The following is a 22,151-nucleotide window of genomic DNA, read 5'->3' on the forward strand; positions in this document are numbered from 1 at the left end:
GCACGGGCAAGACATGGGATGGGGACATTAGTAAACTAGCCAGCTAGAAAGAGCTCCAAGTCCAATCCGATGGAACTATGGAACCCATCCTTTCCCTCTGGGGATCTTCATCAGGAACTGTCTGTTTGACCTGTAATTTGGAGACAGATGATCCAACATTGTTATTGTACTGTTTGACGAGATATTGGTTCCAAGATTTGGCACATCCATTGCAAACCTTCGACTTCATTCCATGAACCAGGTCGAATTTTGCCATCAAGTTCAACGAAGCTCGTTGTGTTAGACAATTGGAACAGAAGATATCACCACAATGTCTGCAGTGATGTCTTCTGAACAATAATGAAAACTTCACTTGGCAATCCATGCACGATGATCTTTTGTTGTTTTGCAACCAGTGAGACTTGATTGGGACCATCGTGTAGGGGAAACGGGCTGCATTGGCATGATTTTCGCTGGAGGAATAATGGTAGAGCTTGTCGTCGTCGTAAGATGAGTTGTCATCCTCCTCGTCTGGCAATGGAGAAGACGAACCCAGTTGAAACTGCGGTGTGTTGCCCACAACCAACGAATGGGAGCTGGAAGGACGAAGCACAGCAGGGACGTAATTAGGAGTTTTTGGTTCGTTAATCTGGCGTATGGGGCCGCTAATACCGTTGCGGCTACCCCTATTGGAGAAGCTCATTGGGTTGTTACCATTCTGAGCGTTTTGTAGGTTGTCCAGCCTTGAGTAGGATGCATTCGTAGAGAACCCTGGCAACGTATTAGACAGATCAGAGGATATCTCATCGATCGAGTGACGTCGCAAAGGTTGATTAATATCAAAGGTTGCTGGAGTAAATGTAGAGTTTGTTTTGTCCGTAACTTCTTCGGCCACCTTCGTCTCTGCGGAGGTGAGAGAGTCGTTCGATAAGTTGGACGTGTTGCGGCTAAATTCTTTATTATCGGTCTGTGATGTTTCGACTGAGCCTGGTTTGGTGGCCTGGTCTTTGCTATTCTGGCTGATGTCACAGCATTGAAAAGGTTCATGCTGAGCAATCTTGATTGGGTTTGACTTGAAAAGCGATTGCGAGCTCATCTTAGGGGCACGTATCTTTGCGTCGTAGTCCAAATCATCTGGGTTGTTGTCAGTTTGAGCGGGCTGAGTTTTGTCCTGTGTTGAGCTCACCTCGCTGCTGTCCCTGAACGAGCCCTTCAGAGTCAAGTGATAACTGTTGAAATCGGGGGTCAGATTAGAGATGGTGCTACAAGAAGCAGTTCTTGTTTTTATCGGCTGCTTCTTGAATGAGAGAACGGGGGAGTCCTGATCGAAATCCGCCGATTGCTCGTCGATCACTCTTATGCTACTATCGATCTTCAGGTTGGAAGACATTAAGCAGGGAGTTGGGTGGAAGGGGACTTTTTCTTTTAGAGAGTCGGTTGTTATGGAGGGGGTAAGGTTTATGACACTTTGTTAGTTCTTGATTGATGGGATTGAGGATCTTATTAATTTACTGTGCGTTTCTTTTTGACTGTTGAGTTCCGGTCCTGACTAAATTGGCCGGAAATGCTGGGGCGATTGTCGAGATAATACCGGCTGATTCCTCGAAATTCTATTGTTCTTCAGGCAAGACCTAGCATACGATTAGAGGACCGGAGAAGATCGGGGCGCTGAGCTGACTAACGGCGGGAACAGAGCAAAAAGTCTGCCGGCCTCCTGTATAGCCGAATTTTGTTCTAGCAAGCAACTTTGCCACCCAAAAAGCGTTCTAGTTATTGCTTCCCAGGGTACTAGTTACACTCGATCACAATCCGGGCACTAGAGCAAGTCTGCATGGTTGTACATTACACAACACAATTCGTGGGTGCTTTTCTTTTTCTGGCCCTAACAATGCTGTGATCTTCTTTCAGCCTGCTTGCAAGAATCAGGCCAATCAAATTAGGCGGTAGGTAATTTCCTCTGTTCTCCTACGTTAACTGTGCACGAATCACCTAGGATACCGTAATTTTGAAGGGTGAACCGGAACTTCTTCCGTCCAGATACCGCATACCGATCCTTCGTACTGCTTGCAGACCCGCCCTGTCTTCTCACCGAGATGTGCTCTATCTATACGATAGGCCCCCTCCGAAATTGCCAGCAATTAACTTATTTGGGCAAATTTGCTATTCATTTTCTGCAAGTCTTATGTAGTCACAGTTTGCATGGCAAGCCAGAGGTCCCCTTCACACACTCCTTGCCAAGGCCTTACCAGCAGCTACTCCTCTACCGGTTGTGTGTCTCCGGATTCTCTGACGTTACATTGCAACATTAGTACTTCACACTACTTTTCGCGTCACCGACCTGGGGGAGGGCTCGCAACCTCCAGATTGTAGATACTTTTTCACTCCCGCAATTTTCTTGCGACACACTCCCCTTGGTGCTCCCCGCTTATATAATCAAATGTAGTTCCTTCCAACATCAGTGCGAGCGAGGGCTCCTGAAAATTTCAATCAGTGCCAGTCAAACTTTTCTCTCATACCCAGAGAAGATTATGTTGAGGGCCAGTTGCAAGGTATTTACCAGACGCCAAAGTACGTCTCTTCTGCCCCAGTTCAAAATAAAAGATCTAGAGTTCCTCAGGGACAAGGGTATCACTGGGTTGTACTCTTCAAAAGGACTCAACAATGTCTGGTACGACAAAGCTGACTACTGTCGAGAAAACTTGAACCAGCTCCTTCAACAATCGGTGAACAAAAATGCATTATTGTCTTGTTTCTTGAACAAATCGCTTGACAAAGGTTCGATACATTTGAGCGACACATCAGACAGCATAGACAGGCTCAATCAGCTTATCTCAACCGCTGCTCAATCATGCGAGGGCAGTGAATCTTTCACTGTTGATCACGAGATCTATAATCTTTCCACACAGCTGTACAACCATCATTTTGCCATGTCTAGTCTAAATTCAGGTGGTAACGAGTCTAACCGTGTCTACAAGCCAGATGCAAGTGAACTATTAAAGACGCATCCTAACACTGATGTTTCCATTTCGTTATCCCATGACGCTCAACTGTTGAAGCAGATCAAATCCTCCTTTGGATCGTTGGAGCAATTGAAAACTCTTTTGATCAACTCTAGTCTGGCCATCAAGGGAAATGGTTTCACCTGGTTAATTGCACTCTTCAGTAAATCCGACTCAAAGTTGTTTCTGGATGACTTGTATGTGGTCAATTCTTACAACAACGGAACTCCATCCGATCGTTTGAAGAACGGCCAATTGGACGACTTCAGAGCATTCATCAAAGAAGGGAACTCGAATTCTGAGTTTGTCAAGGACTACCATCAAAACGACTCCTTCGATTTTGTTCCCCTACTAGCCATAAATGCATCCCCCTATGCCTACCTGTCCGACTACGGCGTCTTTGGTAAAAGGGTCTACTTAGAGAACGTCTGGAATTGCATAAACTGGCCAACGGTAGCCTCAAGATGGCCCAAAGAGGCCTGATTATCTACTTCCTGTATATAATATAAATCAAAGTCCTATTGTACAACATAAACACTATCCATCCTACTTTCTAGAAACCTTCAGACTTCTAACACGCTTCAGTAAGCCGTTTGCACCATTCCTTTCTTCGCCTTCTTTATGGTATATGTTGTTGTCCTCAGATGTTCTTCTTGCCGTAGGCGGACTGGCAGCCTTCATTCTACGTAATAACGATTTTTTTCTACTCAGTTCATTGCTTTTTGCCGCATGATCTTGCAATTCGGCGTCTTTGCTTGCAGGGGCACCATCCAAAAAGGTAGAACTTCCTAACCCTAACGTCGTTTGTCCATGCACAGGCTCAGCCTTTACATTGGTGTCAAACTGAACGACAGAGGGATCGTGTTTAATAACACTGGGTAAAGAGGTCGACGTACTGTTCCCATTCTGATACATAGGCTGAGAAAGTCGTTGGTTTGAACTCATTCCCCGTGCCCTGGATGCATTCTTGCTACCTGCGTATAGGGGGTCCTGCTCAGAAATTCCAAACACAATGTCCATCTGTTCTTCCTTTGAGTGTAGTGGTCCCATCCCCTTGATTGTGCTGTTGGGACCATCAACTGGGAACGCCATCACTGGCGGTGCTTTCTTGTTCGTGTTTCTGTGGGGTGTACATGCGTCGAAGGGTCCATCGTGATGGAACCCACCGCCGCCAAAAAATCCAGTTACGTCCAGTTTATCAATAGTGTCAAGATTCTTGGAGGGCTTGAGAGGATCCTTGTCTTTTTTGCTTCTACCCTTGGTACTTCTTTGCCTATCACGCTCAATATAGCGCTGTCTTTCCTTTTCCTTTTCGCGTTCTCTTCTACCACTGCGGTGTTGAGAATGTTGTTTGGCGTCATCTTCTCTGCGTGGGTGAGAATGTGAACGGTAGTTGTGGGATCTAGTTGACCTTCTTTCTTCCTGTGACCCTAGCGGCTTCTCTGGTGGATATTCTTTCGTCGGAGAGGAGCCTGCAACCTCCTCGTAAGAAGGAGGCAACTCTGGGCTTTCTTTGGGAGGCTTTGAATCTCTATTAATTGGCGGGGCCTGTTGGCGAATTGGCGTATTGGCCGACCCGCCCGAGTTGCTTTGTAGCAAATCCTCAGCAAAAGGATTATTGGAGTACTTGTTCATTCTATATTTCGCAACAGTTAGTAGCGTGATATGGAAGAAGAATGGCAAAGCAAGACCAGACCCATCAGAATATGTTTGTTTCACTTAAAGTAATTGGAAGAGACACGACGTTTGCAAATAAAGACGCCCTCACTTTGATCAACCTGTTTAGCATGGGGGCAATCGACAACAAACAGTGACAAACATGGAGTAGCGTGATACCTGTGTTCATGTAACCCCGTGAGACTCAATTGAGCTCAATATCCAATTGAGAAATAAAAACCGGAAAAACAAATCACTCGGACGATGACGGAGGTCTGCTAAAAATAATAAACTGATACTTACTGGTTACTGGAGTTGGTCGAAGTAAGCTGTGGTCTTTCCAAGCCCATGTCAACAAAAACGGTTTCTGTTGCTTCATCTGAGAGATCTTCTAGTTGGGCAACGTTATCTCGCCAAGCTTTAAAAGTCGGATCATTCGATTCTCCAACTGACGACGATGACTGGTTGTTCCCGTTTAGTCTAAAGGGGTTGTAAGATGAGACTCTTCGGGCAGATCCCGAAGAGGCTCTAGAGGAGTTCTGATGAGTATACAAGGAAGTCATAAGCTTTTCCTAGCTATGTGAGTAAAGAATGGAGGAAGGGGAACGATATATTTGGAGCGAGGGAGTTTTTTTTTCTATGGTACGCGTCTAGTGACATAATTTTTGCGTGGGGGAACGGGATGTTCTAGAAGCGCCCAGCAGACCAAAAAAACAGGCATGGCTAGGAAAGAAGGCAAGAAGTGCAAGAGCTCAAACTAATTCTTATATGCTTGTTGTTAAGTTGCATGCCGCGTTGGAAGCTGCCCATTTAACGGGATATAGATCTGTTTTGGATGGGTACGTCCCCCTTCCTTCGCCGATTACCAGAAACGGAATGATTACGTAATAGTCAAGCCCAGCGAATCTTTCACCGTCAAGTCACCATTATAACTCAAACCAGGATTTGTCCCTCTTGAACGACATGGCTGACAACACCAAGAAGAGAAGACTCAGTAATGATGTCATTGGACAACTGCAGGATGATCTTAAGCAAAGCCCCTTGAACGTCAATACCTGGGACACGCTTATTGATAAAGTCATCGCCAAAGACAAACATGAACAAGTCATCCAGGTGTTCGAAGACTGTCTGGTGTATTTCTCCTACTTGGGATATTTTTGGAACAGGTATGCTACATATCTGCTGGAGAGGCTGGAGTTTGACAAGACCAAAGAGATTTTCAACAGATGTTTGCCCAAAGTGGCAAACGTTGAGTTATGGCGAAGTTACATTAGATACGTTAGACGAACCAATAGCATAATAACAGGCGGTGAAGAAGCTCGGAGATTGATCATAAAATCCTTTGAGATCAGTCTTGAGAATATCGGAATGGATTATAATAGTGACGTTCTCTATGATGATTATATTGAATTTCTTAACGAATGGCAACCAATAAACCCAAATGAGCGAAACCACAGGAACGACTTGCTAAGAGGGTTGTATAGGAGTTTAATCAAGTCACCAGTCAAAGACTTGGAGAGATATTGGACAGATTATACCAATTTTGAGAATGAAGCAAATCCAAACAAGCAAATCAGTCGGAAACTGGTGAATGAAATTAGTGGTGAGTACATGAATACCAGAATAAAATTGAGTGATCTTGTCAATAAAATTAAGGGAATTCCCAAAGCCGATCGATATCTCATGAATAACGAATTTGATTTCTCTAAGGTAGGATCACTTTCGTTGGTGATTGCGTGGTCGGAATGGGAAAGAACCAATCCTTTCAATCTAGAGAAGAATGTTGTAAAGAAAAGAGTAAACCTATCTTTTCAAAAATCTCTTCAACTATATCCATTCATTCCTAAATTGTGGTACAATTACTTCACCTACCTCATGGACCAGCAACAAGATCCCTCAACTGAAGCTACCAATGGTGAATCCAACCAAGCACAACAGGCTCAAGAATTGATAGTCACCGTTAAACAGGCAATTTCTTTGAATCCAACAAGTTTCATCCTTAGTACGTTATTATCGGATCTTTTGCAATCCGACGGTAAAGATGTGGATACTATTAAGAAAGTTTATTTAGATCTCATTGAAGCATTACAAAAATATTACAATACCGATCAAGTGGAAGACAGTATAGTGAATCGATCGATCACTGAAGCCTATATCCTGTTGATGAACATGCTTAAATCATCCAAGGATGGTAGATCGGAAATCCGTAAAGTTTTCTCCCAAGCTAGAAAATTTGAAAATTTAACGTATCATTGTTACGTCCAAAATGCTTATCTAGAGTACTATACTTTTAATGACGTGAAAGTTGCTAAGAAAATCTTTGACTTGGCCTTCAAAAAGTTTAACGACAACATTAGTTTCCTCAACTACTATCTCAACTTTGTCATCAGCATCAAGGATTTCAGCCAAGCAAAGGTCGTATACGAGACATTTATCAAAAGCAATCAAGATTCTCTAGATAGAGAGAAGTTATTTAAAGTCTATCAGTCTTTCATGCAATTTGAAAGTCAATTCGGGGATCCGATTTCCCTTCGAAACTTAGAGAAGAGACTATCCAACCAATTTGGTTTGGACTCCTTATACTTAGCTATGATCAACCGACTCTCCCCGTTCTGTAGTCCTAGCAATCTGTTGGAATTAGAACCGCCTTTTAACAGTGTTAAACAGATCGACGAAAAGCAAGGATCACTAGATTCTATTCTTTCGACGCCAGTATCCGCATCAACATCTATAGAGGATCCAACTAATAGACCGAAGAACGGTCCCAAGAAACAAAAAATCGACGACAATCTGGTAATAAAGGATGATATCTACAATCTGTTGAGGATACTTCCCAAAAAAACGTTCTTCAAGGACGTTCCTATACTCAACGAGAAACTTGTGGAAGTACTTACCAGCTTGAACCTTTGAATAGTAGTAATAATAGTAAATAATAATACAAAATTATATACATTCCATCCTGTAATAATACAATTGAAGGAAATGAAACAAAAAAAAAGACAACAATTAAGACAACAAACGTTATAATAACGAACAGAACTGAATGAAAAAGAAAACGAATCAATAATAAAAACAGCGACTACTTAGTCGTTTGATTCGAGTTGAGCTTCTGTTTTGGTCTCTGACGAAGCATTGGACCTGCCTGAATCCCAGAGACCTTGACCATCGGTGTCGTTACTATCCAATCTTCCGCCTCTGCCTCTCCCTGAACCTCTTCCTCTCGCCCTCCCCCTTCCTCGTCCTCTTCCACGGCCTCTACCTCTTCCTGTTTCCGATCCTTTGTAGCCTTCGTGTGAACCACGATGAGCACCGCGAGGATGTCGTTTGGCTAAACCAGGAACGTTGGTACGTTTAGGAACAACGTTAAGTTCTTTCTCTTTGAAAACATATTGATGGAACAGTTCAATCGCCTTCGGTACTGAAGCCTCCTCTTCAAACTCAACATATGCATATCCCTTTGGATGACCAGTATAGTGGTCGAGGAGTATGGTAACTCTGTTGACAACTCCAGCCTTAGTCATAATCTGAACCAATTCCTCAGGATCGGCAGAAGAGTGAACATTGCCAACGAACACCGATCGTTTATCAATGTCTGCTTGATTGGCGGGCTGGAATTCCCCCAATTTCAGCTTGGGAGTTGGTTCTGGCTTTGGCGATATTTCATTCTCTTCAGGCGTCACAACAACTGGCTCCTCTTTCTCCTCTGGAGCTGGGGCTTCGTTGGCCGTTCCTTCTTCTGATGTGGCAGAGTCCTCCTTCAACGTGGCCGAACTATTGTCTATATTCAACTCCTGCAGAGAATTCTCCACAGTGTTTTCTAAGTCTTCAGCGACAGCAACATCGTTGGATTCGGGAGTTGGAGGCAATGGTGGATTAACAGCTTCCCCTGCTTTATCCTCAATCAGCGTTTCATTTTTGTCGACCGACTCGGGTAAAGGTTCCGCTGCCGAGGCTTCCTCTGTCATTGTTGCACCGAATAAAAACAGAGAAGAAAAACGCCAGAGAGGAACATGATACCGAAGTATGCCCCAGAAAATATTGGCCCAATCCACGACCACGATAGAAGTGCGCGAAACAAACGAAGAAAAAAAAAATAGAGAACTTTCTCTCTTCAGTGAACAGTTGACTAGAACATCAAAACAACAGCAATGGTGTCGGTCAGAAGAAGAAAGAGTAACCACAGTGGAACCTCCAAAGTGTCCGTAAGGGTGAAAGACAAGCAGAGGCGGCACATCGCCACCAACAAAGTTTTGAGAGCTCATTGGGACAGTAAGTTGACCCTGTCCCAGAACTACGCCAAGTTGGGACTTCGGCTGAAGTTAGGTAAACCCACCGGTGGTGTGGAGAAACCACTGGCCATAGATAAAGGCCTGGATGGGAAAAAGCACGATAAATCTCAGAGAGAGGACGAAAACATTGACGATTTTTACAACTCCGAAGGGGAGATTGATCCAGCCAAGATCCCGGAGGGAAGAGCTCACATTGTTCGTGACGAAAGCGGAGAGGTAGTCAAGATTGTGTACGGTACCAAAGTCAGCGGAATGTTTGAACAGGGTCCATCTGAGAAAGAGGAGCCAGCACAGGAATCGGTGGTAATAAACGAACTCATGGAAAAAGCACAGTCCAGGCCTGAAAAGCCACCCAAAAGACTGACAGAGTTGGAGGAAATCTGGGTGGATGGTTTGCAAAAGAAATACGGTAACGACTATGAAAGAATGAAATGGGATCGCAAACTGAACCCCATGATGCTAACGCCCCGCAAGTTGGAGAAACTGTTTGAAAGGAAATTGCAGGTCGAAGATTACGACAGAAGACATACAGCATGATTAGGTCACACGGCTTGTCGTTTTTCTTTCTTTTTTTTACCCACGTAGAAGGATTATAGGGACTGAACTGACATGACATGTGACTGTAACAGATAGGTAAGTAAGGCACATAATTTAAGTGACAGTGTCAACAATGCCAATTTTTTTTTTTTACAACAATGCCCACGTTGTTACCGATGCTCGCACGTAGATTCCTTTACTGGCCAAGAACTTGGCGCGAAATGTGATATCGATTGAATCTGATAAAAGAAACAAAAAAAAAAAAAATTTAATCCGGTGTAGGGATGTGACTAAACGCCTCGTGTGACAACGTGGGTGGTATCTTTCCTTCGCCACGTGCGCGTGCAACCTATTGTATGGCTAAATTAAAGGGCCATGTCAAAGACCCTTAAACCCTTGATAATAGCAAAGACTGGGGAAGCAGGCCCTGAAAAGACAGAACAATCAGAATTCTCTAATTTCCTCCACCAGAGAGCCGTCCAATGGCATAGATTACCTCGTTAAACGAAATTCGAAAGCTCAATTTCCAAATACCCACTTTCCTTTTCGATCCTTATTGCTGCAGGACCTACTCTCCAAAGTCTTGGCAAGGCCACATGTCTCAATTTTTAATTGAAAACCGTTAGAAAGTGAAGCCGACTTTAGGTATAAATAGTAGGAACCCCAGCAGGCAGAGCTGATCACTTGTAAACCTTTCTCTGATACACACAAGCATCTATTTGAGTACTCATCTTATAATCATTCACAATGAGTTTGGTTGCACTTCATCAATTCGACTACATCTTTGCGATCGCCATGATGTTTGCATTCTTGGATGCATTCAACATCGGCGCAAATGATGTAGCAAACTCCTTTTCTTCATCAGTCTCCTCGAGATGTCTGAAATACTGGCAAGCGATGATCTTAGCTGCCATCATGGAATTTTTGGGTGCCGTCTTAGCTGGTGCCCGTGTCACTGACACTATTAGAAAGAGAATTATCAACGTTCACGCTTTCGACGACGACCCAGCCATGCTGATGTTGACCATGGCCACTGCCTTGGTCGGTTCTTCTGTCTGGTTGAGTATTGCCACTTATGTCAGAGCTCCTGTCTCCACCACTCATTCCATTGTTGGTGGTGTCATTGGTGCTGGTATCGCTGCTAAAGGTGCTGGTGAGATCCACTGGGGATGGAGTGGATTTGCCAAGATTGTTGCTTCTTGGTTCATCGCTCCATGTGTTGCTGGTGGATTCGCTTCCGTCCTTTTCCTCTTCTGTAAGTTCTCAATTTTGGAGAGAAAGCATGATGCCAGAAATGCCCTTCTGTTTGCTCCATGTATCGTCTTCTTGACTTTTGCTGTCCTGACAATGTTGATCGTCTGGAAGGGAGCTCCAAACTTGAACTTGGACGACCTTTCTACTGGTGCTACCGTCGGTTCTATCTTCGGTGTTGCTGGTGTTGCTACAATCATTTACATCACATTCTTTTTCCCATTCTTGAAAAGAAGAATTATCGATGAGGACTGGACCTTGAAATGGTACCAAGTTTTCTATGGTGTTAAGTACTGGTTCATGTCTAAAGACAGCATTCCTCCAAAGCCTGATAACTACGACTTTTTCATTGACTACTATGAAGGTAGACGTTACGAAGGAGGTGAACAAGACTCTGCTATTGTTGCCGATGCCAAAGAAGAAGCCACCATCGGTGAACTGAAATTGTCTGACAACAGCACATCCAACTCCAACGCTGATGAGAACAGACTTGTACACGAGTCCAAGTTGGAGCCTAAGGAAGACACAAAGACTAAATGGAGTAAGTTGGTTAAGAGCCCAAAACAATGGCCATACCTTGCATGGTTGATCATTTCTCATGGTTGGACTCAAGACGTTATCGCTTCTCAGAAGAATGGTGGTAGATTGGCTGGTGACTTGCAAGGAATGCACGGAAGAGCTAAGTACTACTCCAACAAGGTTGAGCACATTTTCTCTTTATTCCAAGCTTTCACTGCTTGTACTATGTCCTTCGCCCACGGTTCCAACGATATCTCTAACGCTGCTGGTCCATTGTCTACTGTTTGGGTTGTTTATACCACTAACGACGTTGTTGCAGAGCCACCAATCTGGATTCTTTGTTACACTGCTGCTGCCCTGGTCCTTGGTGTCTGGATTTTCGGTTACAGACTGATGGCCAACTTGGGTAACAAATTGACTTTGCAATCCCCATCTCGTGGATTTGCTATCGAATTAGGAGCAGCTATCACCACAGTTTTCGCCACTCAATTGGAGATTCCAATTTCCACCACCCAATGTGCCGTTGGTGCCACTGTCTTTGTTGGTTTATGTAACAGGGATGTCAGAGCTGTCAACTGGAGAATGGTTGCTTGGTGTTACCTTGGATGGGTTTTCACCTTGCCATGTGCTGGTTTGATCTCCGGTATCATCATGGGTATTATCATCAACGCTCCACAATGGGGAGGTCAATACGAATTGACTCCTTAGTTTTCTACTTTTGTATTTTATTTAATCAAGATATTGATCTTTTGAGGCCTGTGTAAATGTCTAAATCTCTTCTGACAAATATAGCAAATCGAGAAAGGGGTTTATTATAAATCGTCTTACCTAATACATCTGAGTATAAATAAAAGCCGGGGGTAGATCTAACTTTTCAGTTCCTTCATTGTTCCCATGTCGCTTCAAACAAACAACCTTTCCAATATCCAGTACTTGCCCTTGTCGAGTATAAAGAGACCGATAACACCAGTACTAGATTATGCTAAGATAGATGCCATGGAGTCAACACTTCGAGGTGTCCCTATGGCTTCGTCCACTTGCCCTAATATTTCAGAGATAACTGCCGGAGAGTTGCCTCCTATAGACGTTCTTTGTGTTAGACACGAGGGAAAAACCCACTATTTTGCATTCGGTGGGTGCCATCGTTTCCAAGCTTACGATAGAATGCAGCAAAAAGAAGGAGATGAGACAAATGAAAAATCTCCTGTACTGGTTCGATGCAAAGTGCTTCCAGCCACCGTTAAACAGTTGAAATTGTACCTAGGAGCTTCTGTTGAATCAGTTCTTAACGAGTAAATCGACCGGAAATACCACTACTTAGCACGATGTTCAACTGGAGGTCGGAGATTCCACTGAGGGTCCGAGTGTTATCGTCATTACAACTGACGAAATGCAAAGTTGGCCTCATCAATTTTGAGATTTGGGAAGTTTTCAATAGTTGTTCAACTATCTGATCACAATGAGTTCGCCTTTGAGCTGGAGAAATTTTGTCAACTTTATTGAACACCAAATCAAAACTGATTTTGCTCTCCACCAGTTGACTTAATATCATTTCATCAAACTCATTAATTCCAAGATGAGCATTCAATATTAGATAGATTTTTCTTAATTGCTGTCTTTCACGGATATACTGCATCGTAAGTTCGCCTTGCCACTGTTTTCCCTTCACGCCGTAGCCTGGCGAGTCAACTAAACGCACCACGTTTCCTATGTTATACGTATTAAGACATGGGGTAAGACCAGCAAATCTTTTCACTCTTGCCAGTGGTTTATCTATCAACGAGTTGATAAGCGAAGACTTGCCCACATTACAACGTCCTAAAAATAGGACCTCTGGTAGATCCTTGTAGTCCCTGGGATCATAGATCGGAGTAATTTTTTTCTGGGGTTTACTTGCTTCTTCCACGTCTTGTTCAGCGTCAAACTCTTCAGCTTGACGGTTATGCGGAAGGTTCTTGAACTCATAAATACTCCAGTCAAGTTTGAATCTGGCATTAGAAAATAGATTTGCTGTGTAGCTCTGAACTCGTTGGTCTGGCTTGATTATTTTTTGGGATAGACTGTGTTTCGGATTGTATTTCAAGTTGAGGTCATTAGTTAGTGATTTGGGAGAGGCAATAGATTTTTTGGAGGCACTTTTAGATTGTTTGGTCGGGCCTTTATAAAGAGGTTTGGTTGTGGACTGCTTTGAAGAGCTCTTAGCTGGCTGGCTTAAAATACGAGAGATATTGACATTGCCCACATATTTTTCCTTCATGAAGGAGATGAGGTGAAATATTCTTTAGTAATCTAGCAGGGAATTCTTGGAAGGGTAATTTAGACGGAAGACGTCATCTTGCGGAAGGGTGAAACATTCCAAGCAGAGTGCTGGTTCCGAGATTCTCCGCTCCTGTAGAAACCTTCAACCTTCCAACATTAGAACCTTCGCGAATAGACTCCCTATCCAATCACGTTTCTCCGTTTCAAGGAAGTAGCCTGGGTGTCCGGTACGCCAAAAAAAAAAAGGCCTCACCGGAACTTGACAATTTCATTCATTTTAGCTCAGCCTTACAACAGATTCACCAGTCCATACTGCTCTGCCATCTGCCAATTATAGTCTCCGAGAAAAAAAAAACATCATGCTTTTCACTGTATTTCTTCCTTTTATCCACACCCCCAACCGATCAACCCTGCTTCACGTCCTCCTCGGAAGTGGTGCTGCATTGGGCCCGTTTTTAGTTTGTTCCCCCACACTGAGATGAACAACCCGACTCTCGGTTCTCAATTGCGCATAAACGTCACTTTGAATAGTCTCGCTAAAGTACCGGATATAGCTCGGCTACACCTCGTATTACCCCGTAACTATCTGTCGGAGCCGACCCCTTGATTCACATTATATATATCGTCGACAACTTCCACTATTCTCCAACCCTCAACCATTATAATCCCTTCAATGTTGTCCACAATTGCCAAGCGTCAATTCTCCTCCTCTGCCTCTACTGCCTACAAGGTTGCCGTTCTTGGTGCCGCTGGTGGAATTGGTCAGCCTTTGTCGTTGCTGATGAAGTTGAACCACAAGGTTACTGACTTAGCCCTGTATGACATCCGTTTGGCTCCAGGTGTAGCCGCTGATGTATCCCACATCCCAACCAACTCCACCGTCACCGGTTACACTCCTGAAGATAATGGTTTGGAAAAGACACTGACGGGAGCTGATCTGGTCATCATTCCAGCTGGTGTCCCAAGAAAGCCAGGTATGACCAGAGACGATCTGTTCAACACCAATGCTTCTATTGTCAGAGATTTGGCCAAAGCTGTTGGTGACTACAGTCCTAGTGCTGCGGTTGCTATTATTTCTAACCCAGTTAACTCCACTGTTCCAATTGTTGCTGAGGTCTTGAAGTCCAAGGGTGTCTACAACCCAAAGAAGCTATTCGGTGTCACCACTTTGGATGTTCTGAGAGCCTCTCGTTTCTTGTCTCAAGTGCAAGGTACCAACCCAGCCAGTGAGCCAGTCACTGTTGTTGGTGGTCACTCAGGTGTCACTATTGTTCCTCTGCTGTCTCAATCTAAGCACAAGGACTTGCCAAAGGACACTTACGACGCTCTGGTCCACCGTATCCAATTTGGTGGTGATGAGGTTGTCAAGGCCAAAGATGGTGCTGGATCTGCTACGCTGTCTATGGCTCAGGCCGGTGCTAGATTTGCCAGCTCCGTGTTGAACGGTTTGGCCGGTGAGAATGATGTCGTTGAGCCATCTTTCGTCGACTCTCCATTGTTCAAGGATGAGGGTATTGAATTCTTCTCCTCCAAGGTTACTTTGGGTCCAGAGGGTGTCAAGACCATCCATGGTTTGGGAGAATTGTCTGCTGCTGAAGAGGAGATGATCACAACTGCCAAGGAGACTTTGGCCAAGAACATCGCTAAGGGTCAAGAGTTTGTTAAGCAAAACCCATAAGTTTGATTATATGTACTTAGATTATTTTTCAATGAAATGAATGAGATTTGGAGATCCTGGGTGACGATATTGAACGTAGTCAAACAGCTAATTTTTTTTCTTTTTTCCCTTCAAAATGAGCACAGTAACCATAGTTCCTTGCAGAGCACTCACAAAAGTGTTGAGTAGTTGGTTACCAAGTACATTTCTGGGGCAACCGGTTTAGTATCTAGTGGGAGATTAGCCCACTCGTTAACAGCACTAGGGTATTTTTAGACCCCCTATCTGGGCTATGATTCGGGTTAGCTCCAGCAGCTTCCCCATAGAGCGCAGTCTAGCAAGAAGTCTTGTCATGTAGACCCCTCTGCTCCGTGCTGTAATTATGCGGTGAAAGTGCTTTATCCGATAGACTCCTCAGTCCTTTCACCCTCACTCATGCTCCTCCTAGTAACAACGAATCTAAAATCCTCATCTGAAATTTCCCAATCAGGAAATCTTGGTCTCATTTTGCTCTCATCACCAAACTTCACTCGGCACCGCCAAACCAATTCTCTTCAATTAGAGCTCCATATACGATTGGCGCATTTAGTTCAGTGTATGTCCCCTCTACTCATATCTTACTGCTAATCATGACATCCCCACCACATAATCCTTTGGCCAAAATTAACCAGTGGAAGGACTCAGCTTGGTCTCACATGAGCACGAAGCTTCACGTCAACTCCTCAAGTCCCATAAATGACGAGATCCTGGACTTTGACGACCAGGTAACTCAGTCCCCTCATGACACACACATAGATCCAGACAACTCATTGTGCTTCAAAGATACCACCACCGAGCTGGATGTGACTTTGGACGATTTCGACATGAGCGTGGATACATCTGACATCGTCGCTCACGCGTTACCTATGGAATCAGATTTCGATCCAGCGGGCGGTGGTGATGATGATGGTGGTGGTGGCGGTGTAGCTGGAGATGAATATACTAGCAACAATGAGCCGCTCCACAACCAGGACCACGATCATGTCCATCCCCACGATCATCTCCATCACCATGACCATGCCCATCACGACCACCATAGTGACAATCTTCACTCACACAATGTTCATCCTTTCCAAATAAGTCAATCGAACTCCAGTTCAACCATCTCATCGTTTGACTCCTCGGCACCGACTTACTCAGACACTTTACCCACAAATTCTCTACCCAGTTCCATGTCACCTTCCAACACAAGAACCCCGGCTAGACGCCGCTCGGTGTCAGCCACGCCGCAGACAGCCTCGCACGGGTTCCACCAACAGCCGCTTGTAATGCCGCAATATCAGACTCCCATCAAGAAGACTGATTCTTTGACGCCGAGACGGCTGAAAAGTCGTTCATTATCCCGGCTGTCCCTGGATCATCTGAGGTCTCCTGCAGGAAATCCTTTTTACACACCGCCGGCCTTTTTATCTCCCAAGCTAGAGAGTCCTTACAGTTCAAGAGATACGCCGCAACAGGAGGTAGTGATGATTTCTCCGTCACAGCTCTCTCTATCACTGAATCGCAAGTCACGTTCCTTCACAGCTCCAGCTGGGATACCGAAGAAGCTTCGTACGGCCCCATCTTTTTCTTTTGCAGATTTACCTCCACAGCCTTTACCACAATCTCATAGTATGTACCATGTTCAAGGTGGTTCGCATAATTCTGTACCAAAATCGGCCCCAGCGGCCTTCAATAGCATGCAAAGATCCAGGTCTTCTACAAATCTATCGGCAATTGCCCTTAGTAAAGAGTCTTCGCTCTCCCGGCGGAACGTAACTGCCTTAGAGACACCTTTCCAGGTCCGACAAACGAGCCAGCAACTTCAAAAAGCCTCCACAGTACCAAATATGCATTCAGAAGTGAACATGACCGTTCCAGAACATAGAGAAGTGTTTCATGAGGAGATCGAGGACACTGACAAGGTGAAGGAGATTGAAGAAGAGAAAAAGAAGAAGAAATTCAGCTGTCCCGTATGCCACGCCAGGTTTCAAAGACCAGAGCATGTTAAGAGGCACATGAGGTCGCATTCAAGTGAAAAACCTTTTGTCTGTCCAGAGGAAGGTTGTGGTACCCGATTTAACAGAAAGGATAACTTGAAGGCACATCTAAAGAAAATCCATAGTCTGCATAAGAACCAGGTGAACCAAAAAGTAGATGGTAAAGAATATGAGTAAATAAGATTACTGTACTTAGATTTAAATTTGTTTTTGAATTCTTAACACATTCGTATTCGGTTTTTTCCTCCTTTCGTTGCAGAGAGGAAGCTTGCTGGGAGTTGTATTAGCCATTTCTAAAGAATGTTACGTACAACAGCTTCCGCTGGCAGTGCCTCAACATCAAAGTCACCAACAACGTTGGAATTACGGAACTCTTGATGTGCCAATGCAGCATAGCCATAACAAGCTGCTGACAGGGTGAAAAGGGAGGCCACAACGATCAATGAGGTGGCTTGTACGATTATTGATAGCCATTGAACCAGGGCCATACCGGCATAGAAACCAGCCCTAGGCCAATTCTGCTTGAATCGATTTATAAATTCGATGAAATTAGCACTCATAGGGCAGATCTTCAACAAGAATGGAACTTCAACAAAGACAACCACTAAACCTTGCACAATGGAGATAATAGAGAATAATATCACCAAGCTGAAGTGGAAGATATTCGCAATTCCCAACGCTAAACAGAAAAAAATATTGATAATGGCAATCCATTGGCCGTAAATACTAAAGTTTCTGGATTTAAAGTCCTCTCCAAGGCCTTTAAAGTTCAAGTAGTCTGTGAAAGCCATGTCCTCGTGTCTGTTTGGTTTGAAAGAGAGGCTTTTGACCAGATGGCCTTAGAACAATAGTGCACATCATTCGCGAACCTTCCCCATTAAAGCTGTATGATAGGTGTCAGGATTAAAGGGAGTACTTCTTTATCAAGTTGCCCACTTTTGACAAGTTACTTCTATTGCCATAACAGATCTTTTGGAGAGCTCTCACACTTTCCCATTGTTTAATTTCCTCTATTTGATCACCGTCTTCTAGTTAGGCTTTCGACCTGCTTTTTCATGTCTCGAGGAAATGATTCAGATAGTGATGATTCTCTCACTAATTCACTAGAGAAAGTTGGACGCTTCACTTTGCCAACGTTGTCTTTGTCCTTGGATACCGCTGGGTATCAGAGTTATATCTCGGAAAGAAGAAACAAAGTCAACCACCTTATCAATGATTTGACCAGGGGATTTTCAATGCAAAGGGCTCTGGAGAGATTTCAGCCTGTCACAGATATCCTCAATGAGAATATCAACCTTGTCCTGGACGCCGAACATGATGACCATGAGAATGAAGAGGAAAGCATTGTTGATCCACCTGGAGTCACCAAAGCAAAGGAGCGCCAACAGCCTGTTATCGAGGATTTAGTTCTCCCCCAGGATTTCAATCGGAATCGGTCAACGTCAACCACCCTACGTACTCCAGTTCGATCTCGTTCTAATACCCAGCAAGACACATTCAAAAAACTCTATGACGAGATCAAGATCATTAATGGGGCAAGTCTAAACGATGATGCTTTTCTGAGGAAAAAAATTAAATTGATATTGGGTCTTCCTACGATCACTGACAAACAAAAGTCTCTTTTGGTACAGAAACTAATGTCTAAATCGTATTTTGAGCAACAGCAGAAACGCCTTAATAGAGAGAATGCAAATATGAACAATTCCGATACAGAGGACTCATATGACGACTCGGATTCAGATGAGGGTGAAGATGAAGTCATTCTAACTGTTAATGATAAAAAACCCTCTTATCATGACGAATCGGCTCAGATTTTTGGTTGCACTCACTATCAGACAAATTGTAAGCTAGAATGCTCTGTGTGCAACCGTTGGTTTCCATGTAAGTTTTGCCACGACGAAGTGGTGAAAGATCACCAATTGATGAGAAATGAAACGAAACACGTACTCTGCATGTTCTGTGGAACGCCCCAGGCGCCATCTCAATATTGCATAGAAGAAACTTGTGGCAACATGTTAGCCTGTTATTACTGTGATAAATGTAAGTTATTCGACAATAATGCCGAAAAGGATATTTATCACTGCGATGACTGTGGAATATGCAGGTTGGGCTTAGGGCTGAACCAAGACTACTTTCATTGTAGAGGCTGTAATGCCTGTATCTCAATAGATTTGAAGAACCAACACAAATGCATAGAAAATTCCACCCATTCAAATTGCTCCATATGTGGTGAGTACATGTTTAGTTCCACGAAACCTGTCGTGTTCATGTCCTGTGGGCATGCAATTCATCAAAATTGTTATGATGAGTACACACGGCATAATTACAAATGTCCAGTCTGTCAAAGGTCGATTGTAAATATGGATGCACAATTCAGAGTATTGGACACTGAGATATCCGAAAGACCCCTTCCTCTGCCATTTGGCAACTGGGAGTGCATAATAAAGTGCAACGACTGCGGTGCTAAATCAAAGACCAAATATCATATTTTAGGGTTGAAATGTGACAACTGTAAAAGTTACAACACTTCCCAGTTGCGGTTGATTAAACCTGAACTTAAGAGCCAGTACGATGATTACGAGTCCAGTAAGAGCCCCAAAGTGGACCTTCGATCCAGTTTCGTTCATAACTCACTTAACACCAACTTTCAATATGATCAAGTTGATACCAGCGAGTATGTTGCAGATGTAGAAGATGCAGATTATGATGGCGACCAAACTGAAACAATCGGGAGTCATTTTGCTGCCACTTTAAATCGTTTCACCAATTCATCTCTTTCGGACACTGCACAGAGATTCATAAACGATAGACTCAATCTATTAACTAGAAAACAATCAAACTCTAGCGCAGACGAATCCATGGATGAAGACTACGTGGACAGCTTTATCCGAATACGGAACAACTTCGACAGATATACGTCTATAGGGGATGCTTTCAGAGATTGGTTGGAATCTGCCAAAGAAAGCTTTAGCGTCAATGGCACGGATTTTGAGTACCCAAACACCTCAGCCTACGAGTCTGAACCTGACACCATGATAGGGGCTAATAATAGCGATGATAATTTTGGGGGGTTTTAGATTATAAATACATGATATACTATAAAATTAGCCTTGATCTCTTCTCTTTTTGGAAAGGTTGGCTATTGGAATGCTCAGCACTCTTGATGGCCTCAAACTTTGCGAAAAAGAGTTGGTTGTAGTCGGTGATACCAGCATTCTCTCGTCCATCTGCTCTAAAGAATGATTTTTATGTTTGTAAAGTGTATCAATTTTCAGATTGAGTTTACGTCTTGCTTCAACCTGTTCGGGTACGTTCAGTTCTGTTTCTGGATGAGTTGCATCTTCGTAATAATTGTCCAAAGTAACCAAATCTTTGTCTGCAGGTACTTGGGTAAATTCTTCTTCTTCTTCCTCATCGGAATTGTAACCTTCACTTATTGACTCAAATGAGTGAGTTGAGATGTTGGGATTGAATAGAAAAGTCGCCTTTGCATTATCATGCTCTGATGGAGAATTCATTGATGGAGTGCGTCTATGTCGTGGTTCTGTATGTGTCAGTTTGTGGAATGCATTGGATATGGATTGTGACCTCAGCTTTCTTAAACTTGAATGGGAAGTCTTCAGCGATAGGTTGGACAAGTTGGAATTGGATCTTACCCGTCGACTCTTAGACGTTGGAGATAACTTTTCGACAGATATTTGATTGTGGTTATTATTACTTTCGTTCACGGTATTCTTTATGATAGGCATCAGGTTCGATATCTTTTCCTTGGGGGTCATCGGAGATTCAACTGTACGCCTTGCTCTAGGTCCAGCCTGGATCGTGGAGCTTGAATTGGAAAGTGAATTTGCGGATCCTGTGTTGATTAGCAAATATGGCGTAGCCTGTTTCTTTTCATTAATTGGTTTGATAATTGGTAGCATTTTCGACTGTGTTTCTCCCAAATCAGAGTAGGATCCGGACCCTACCTTGTACAAGGAAGTAAATGATTGCGTTCGCTTGAAGTCATCACCGTTATGAAACGATGGGACAGATATCTGTTTCTCCAGTCTTGAAACGGGACGTTCACCTCTTGCTGACTTAGTCTCGGTGCTGGTAGCAGATGAATTCAATGTGGTCTGCGATGATGATGAGAACTTTCTTGCCGTGGTAACAGAGGGAAGATGAGGAAGAGTTGATTTTGATTGGGGGGATTCCGGCTTGGTTGCTGAAGGTCTCTGAATGATAAAATTTGATAATGATGGGGAGGCCAGAGATTCTTCTGAAATCTTAGAGGGGAACGGCGGCAAGGTTGGAGCGTTTTCCTTCAAATGTTCCAACTGCTTCTGGATTTCAAATGAAAAGCAAACATCAAGCGGTGTGTACCCATCGGCATTCTTCAAACCCATATCGGCATTATAAAATGAAAGAGATTGTATACAAGACAAATGGCCGAAAATTGATGCTAAGTGTAATGGGCAGTTACCGTTCTTATCCTGAACATTGATAGAGGCATGCAAATCCAGCAGAAGTTGCAAGCATGAAGTGTTGCCTTTGGCAGCTGCAATATGAAGGGGTGTTTGGTCATCAATGTCACGGTTATCAATACAATTGGGAAGATGTTGTAATAATAAATGCAGAGTTTGTTCATGGTTGTTCATAGCTGCCAAATGAAGACAGGTCTCGTTTTTGAAAGTGACCAAAACTTCCTCACTATCATAGCTGTACTCATACTCATGGTATTTTTCCTTGCCCTTGAGGAGCTTTGTAGCTATAAGGTAATTTCCATGATATGAGGCATAGTGCAAATTGCTCCACCCATTGGCAGGATCTATGTTGTCCAACAAATCCGGGAATTTTTTTAGGATGCGAGTCACCAAAAACTCGTTTCCCTCTTTGACGGCATTCCGCAGCCTCTCTTTGGGTTCCATCAACAGAGTAATTGGGATGTGAATTCGTGTTTCCCACTTAATCAGATTAAGTTTAAAGGTGGTAGAACATCAGGGAT

General features: G+C 43.6%; 14 protein-coding genes across 14 annotated transcripts; 8 read left to right on the forward strand and 6 right to left on the reverse strand.

The window, feature by feature from the left end:
• Positions 1-43: 43 nt before the first annotated feature.
• PAS_chr2-1_0229 (Protein binding phosphatidylinositol 3-phosphate, involved in telomere-proximal repression of gene e) lies at positions 44-1,369 on the reverse strand (the record flags this gene model as incomplete). Its single annotated transcript, XM_002491074.1, has 1 exon — positions 44-1,369. One exon carries the CDS (start codon positions 1,367-1,369, stop codon positions 44-46), a length of 1,326 nt encoding a protein of 441 aa, XP_002491119.1.
• Positions 1,370-2,507: 1,138 nt separating this feature from the next.
• PAS_chr2-1_0230 (Mitochondrial ribosomal protein of the small subunit) lies at positions 2,508-3,461 on the forward strand (the record flags this gene model as incomplete). The annotated part of the gene is made up of 1 exon (XM_002491075.1): positions 2,508-3,461. One exon carries the CDS (start codon positions 2,508-2,510, stop codon positions 3,459-3,461), a length of 954 nt encoding a protein of 317 aa, XP_002491120.1.
• Positions 3,462-3,524: 63 nt separating this feature from the next.
• PAS_chr2-1_0231 (uncharacterized protein) lies at positions 3,525-5,197 on the reverse strand (the record flags this gene model as incomplete). Its single annotated transcript, XM_002491076.1, has 2 exons — positions 3,525-4,614; positions 4,938-5,197. 2 exons carry the CDS (start codon positions 5,195-5,197, stop codon positions 3,525-3,527), a joined length of 1,350 nt encoding a protein of 449 aa, XP_002491121.1.
• A 400-nt stretch (positions 5,198-5,597) lies between these two features.
• Positions 5,598-7,544, forward strand: PAS_chr2-1_0232 (Cleavage and polyadenylation factor I (CF I) component involved in cleavage and polyadenylation of m; the record flags this gene model as incomplete). Its single annotated transcript, XM_002491077.1, has 1 exon — positions 5,598-7,544. One exon carries the CDS (start codon positions 5,598-5,600, stop codon positions 7,542-7,544), a length of 1,947 nt encoding a protein of 648 aa, XP_002491122.1.
• Positions 7,545-7,717: 173 nt separating this feature from the next.
• Positions 7,718-8,599, reverse strand: PAS_chr2-1_0233 (Cytoplasmic RNA-binding protein, contains an RNA recognition motif (RRM); the record flags this gene model as incomplete). The annotated part of the gene is made up of 1 exon (XM_002491078.1): positions 7,718-8,599. One exon carries the CDS (start codon positions 8,597-8,599, stop codon positions 7,718-7,720), a length of 882 nt encoding a protein of 293 aa, XP_002491123.1.
• A 183-nt stretch (positions 8,600-8,782) lies between these two features.
• PAS_chr2-1_0234 (uncharacterized protein) lies at positions 8,783-9,460 on the forward strand (the record flags this gene model as incomplete). The annotated part of the gene is made up of 1 exon (XM_002491079.1): positions 8,783-9,460. One exon carries the CDS (start codon positions 8,783-8,785, stop codon positions 9,458-9,460), a length of 678 nt encoding a protein of 225 aa, XP_002491124.1.
• Positions 9,461-10,207: 747 nt separating this feature from the next.
• PAS_chr2-1_0235 (Na+/Pi cotransporter, active in early growth phase) lies at positions 10,208-11,938 on the forward strand (the record flags this gene model as incomplete). The annotated part of the gene is made up of 1 exon (XM_002491080.1): positions 10,208-11,938. One exon carries the CDS (start codon positions 10,208-10,210, stop codon positions 11,936-11,938), a length of 1,731 nt encoding a protein of 576 aa, XP_002491125.1.
• Positions 11,939-12,124: 186 nt separating this feature from the next.
• On the forward strand, positions 12,125-12,526 carry PAS_chr2-1_0236 (Sulfiredoxin, contributes to oxidative stress resistance by reducing cysteine-sulfinic acid groups i; the record flags this gene model as incomplete). The annotated part of the gene is made up of 1 exon (XM_002491081.1): positions 12,125-12,526. One exon carries the CDS (start codon positions 12,125-12,127, stop codon positions 12,524-12,526), a length of 402 nt encoding a protein of 133 aa, XP_002491126.1.
• PAS_chr2-1_0237 (uncharacterized protein) lies at positions 12,516-13,487 on the reverse strand (the record flags this gene model as incomplete). The annotated part of the gene is made up of 1 exon (XM_002491082.1): positions 12,516-13,487. The coding sequence occupies one exon, from the start codon at positions 13,485-13,487 to the stop codon at positions 12,516-12,518; it is 972 nt and encodes a 323-aa protein (XP_002491127.1).
• Positions 13,488-14,162: 675 nt separating this feature from the next.
• Positions 14,163-15,167, forward strand: PAS_chr2-1_0238 (Mitochondrial malate dehydrogenase, catalyzes interconversion of malate and oxaloacetate; the record flags this gene model as incomplete). The annotated part of the gene is made up of 1 exon (XM_002491083.1): positions 14,163-15,167. The coding sequence occupies one exon, from the start codon at positions 14,163-14,165 to the stop codon at positions 15,165-15,167; it is 1,005 nt and encodes a 334-aa protein (XP_002491128.1).
• A 608-nt stretch (positions 15,168-15,775) lies between these two features.
• PAS_chr2-1_0819 (uncharacterized protein) lies at positions 15,776-17,341 on the forward strand (the record flags this gene model as incomplete). The annotated part of the gene is made up of 1 exon (XM_002491084.1): positions 15,776-17,341. The coding sequence occupies one exon, from the start codon at positions 15,776-15,778 to the stop codon at positions 17,339-17,341; it is 1,566 nt and encodes a 521-aa protein (XP_002491129.1).
• A 116-nt stretch (positions 17,342-17,457) lies between these two features.
• Positions 17,458-17,955, reverse strand: PAS_chr2-1_0239 (Integral membrane protein localized to late Golgi vesicles along with the v-SNARE Tlg2p; the record flags this gene model as incomplete). Its single annotated transcript, XM_002491085.1, has 1 exon — positions 17,458-17,955. One exon carries the CDS (start codon positions 17,953-17,955, stop codon positions 17,458-17,460), a length of 498 nt encoding a protein of 165 aa, XP_002491130.1.
• A 264-nt stretch (positions 17,956-18,219) lies between these two features.
• On the forward strand, positions 18,220-20,241 carry PAS_chr2-1_0240 (Hypothetical protein; the record flags this gene model as incomplete). Its single annotated transcript, XM_002491086.1, has 1 exon — positions 18,220-20,241. One exon carries the CDS (start codon positions 18,220-18,222, stop codon positions 20,239-20,241), a length of 2,022 nt encoding a protein of 673 aa, XP_002491131.1.
• A 27-nt stretch (positions 20,242-20,268) lies between these two features.
• On the reverse strand, positions 20,269-22,074 carry PAS_chr2-1_0241 (uncharacterized protein; the record flags this gene model as incomplete). The annotated part of the gene is made up of 1 exon (XM_002491087.1): positions 20,269-22,074. One exon carries the CDS (start codon positions 22,072-22,074, stop codon positions 20,269-20,271), a length of 1,806 nt encoding a protein of 601 aa, XP_002491132.1.
• Positions 22,075-22,151: the final 77 nt, after the last annotated feature.

The sequence above is a fragment of the Komagataella phaffii genome, chromosome 2 (genome assembly GCF_000027005.1).
Source record: "Komagataella phaffii GS115 chromosome 2, complete sequence".
In the NCBI taxonomy this organism is placed as follows: Eukaryota; Fungi; Ascomycota; class Pichiomycetes; order Pichiales; family Pichiaceae; genus Komagataella; species Komagataella phaffii.